The following is a 2061-nucleotide window of genomic DNA, read 5'->3' as shown; positions in this document are numbered from 1 at the left end:
ACCCGCCTGACCCAATTATCAGGCCCTACCCGTACACGACCCCAAAAATAGCTAACCTTTCTATTTGGTGACCTTACTCAGGTACATAATAAAATGATCGTAGTACTTCAGTGCATCTGAAATGTAAAAGCTTGAAAACTAACGAATAATATCTAACACTTTTGTTGCTGGAAGAATAACAACAAAGCTCTAACATGGATGATATCATTCTATTCAACTATTAGAACGGAGCTTTAGCTCACGTTGCTTCACCTTAAGCTCCAAATGGCCTCCTTGAGAGGATCTAGGTACCCACAGGACCAGCGACCCGCCTCCTGTTCCTGGAAGACCGAGAAATCCTGGACGCCAGCGGTCGAGGTACAGCGTGTTACCACCAAGAGCCTTGACAGTTGAATTCCATTCGCCAGTTCCTCGTCGACTTCGTCGATCCTGTCCCCTCCCGACATGATGTTCACAGTCACGTCTTTCGTGTCTGGTACTCGAAAATTTGATGATGACGGCTCCGTCGCCCTTCTTAGTCCACGAGCTAGTCGTCCCCTTGAAAGCCTTTTGAAGCGTATTCAAGCCCAACGTAGCAGGTTTTGTACCATCGTCGATCTCGCCCATAAACTGAGTAGGTCCGCAAATTTTCTGGATAAACTCAGAGAAGAACAGCGTAATACGAGTAGGGTCTAGCAGCGTTACAGCGGCAGCGGTGAAGGCAAGATCGACCACTCTGTACGCTTTTTCCTTGTCGTCGTAGGACGTGCCATTGTCGCTCTTCCCCGACTTTATAAGGTCGTTCATAATAACTCCAAAGGTCTTGCGCAAAACCTCACGCGTCTTGTAAGCGGTTGCTTGATTGGACTCGGCTATCATCTGGTGCATACAGTTGTTCGTCACTACAGCTATATCGTGTAGTACGAGGTCGGAGTCGGTAATCTTTAGCCGAACTTCATCATCTGTGATGGCAGGATTCTCTTCTCGGTACTCGTTCACAGTAAGCCATACCCGGTCTACTAGAGACTTGAGCTCTCCGCCACAGCTCGAATTTTTCTTCATGGCTGTCTCAAGCGACTTGATCTCCCCCTTGGTGATCTTCTCGACGGCTTCAGTGAAGTTGGCCCCTTTAAGAAATGCTCGGAATCGCTGCCAACTCAAAATAATACTATCATCATGAGCCAGAGCTTGCGACAGCATCCACTGAGTGTGGTCACCATTTTTTGCGACAAAATGAGGCTCATGGACACACGCATTTTCATGCAAACTGCAATAGTAAGAGGTAAATCCGTGACCACAATGCTTGAGTGAAACAGTAGGAGGAGTATCTTGCGGTCGGACGCCTGGCTTTCATGGTGCGAATGTATCGGAGGATGCCTCGCATCGTCACCATGACCAACGTGGAGCACCCGGCAGCCCACCAGACCTTCTTGCCCAGTATCTCCAGCGCACCAAACGCACCAAATGTGGCACTACTGAGGACGGTAATGCCAAAGGCAGAGAACTTGCTGGCCACCTCAATCCCACAGTCGTCATTTTGACGGATACATTCCATGCCGCATTCTACAGGATACTCGATGGGGCATTCAATCCAGCACGTATTTGTGGCCTCGTTCCGGTCGTAGTTGCTTGGACAAACATCCATGATGTGAGCCTCTCGATAGCACGCCGTATCTTGCGACATTGACCACGTTCCCACCCAATTGCGGTACGTTGATATAACAGCACTCTTCGCAGTTGCAGGGGTGGCAATGTCCACTTCACTGGTGGATGCATACGATCTTGAAACCAAGGATCTGGTAGGTTGTGTCGGTACTGGTACTGCTCCTTGCGCTCTCGATGGTGAAGTACCGGCGGTTGTTGCGGTGGGACTGGATATCACAATGAATAAGGTGAAAAGTATCTTTAGGAGAGCCATTGCACTGTCATATGGAGTCTCGAATGGTGGCTTGTGGAGCTGGTGTGACGTTCGGCGCAAAACCAATTATGTTTGGCTTCGGAGGGTTTCCAAGACCTGTTTAACACGCGAAGAAAAAGGTATCGTTGCCGGGTCACCATTGAGCATACCCAAGACGACTTCTG

At 49.2% G+C, this 2061-nt stretch overlaps 1 protein-coding gene across 1 annotated transcript; it reads right to left on the bottom strand.

Moving 5' to 3' along the window:
- Positions 1-213: 213 nt before the first annotated feature.
- PITG_15353 (uncharacterized protein) lies at positions 214-1663 on the bottom strand (the record flags this gene model as incomplete). The annotated part of the gene is made up of 3 exons (XM_002898739.1): positions 214-1182; positions 1230-1322; positions 1370-1663. The coding sequence occupies 3 exons, from the start codon at positions 1661-1663 to the stop codon at positions 214-216; spliced, it is 1356 nt and encodes a 451-aa protein (XP_002898785.1).
- Positions 1664-2061: the final 398 nt, after the last annotated feature.

This window comes from Phytophthora infestans, genomic scaffold (assembly GCF_000142945.1).
Source record: "Phytophthora infestans T30-4 supercont1.35 genomic scaffold, whole genome shotgun sequence".
NCBI lineage: Eukaryota > Oomycota > Peronosporomycetes > Peronosporales > Peronosporaceae > Phytophthora > Phytophthora infestans.
This window is presented reverse-complemented; position numbering and strand designations above follow the sequence as displayed.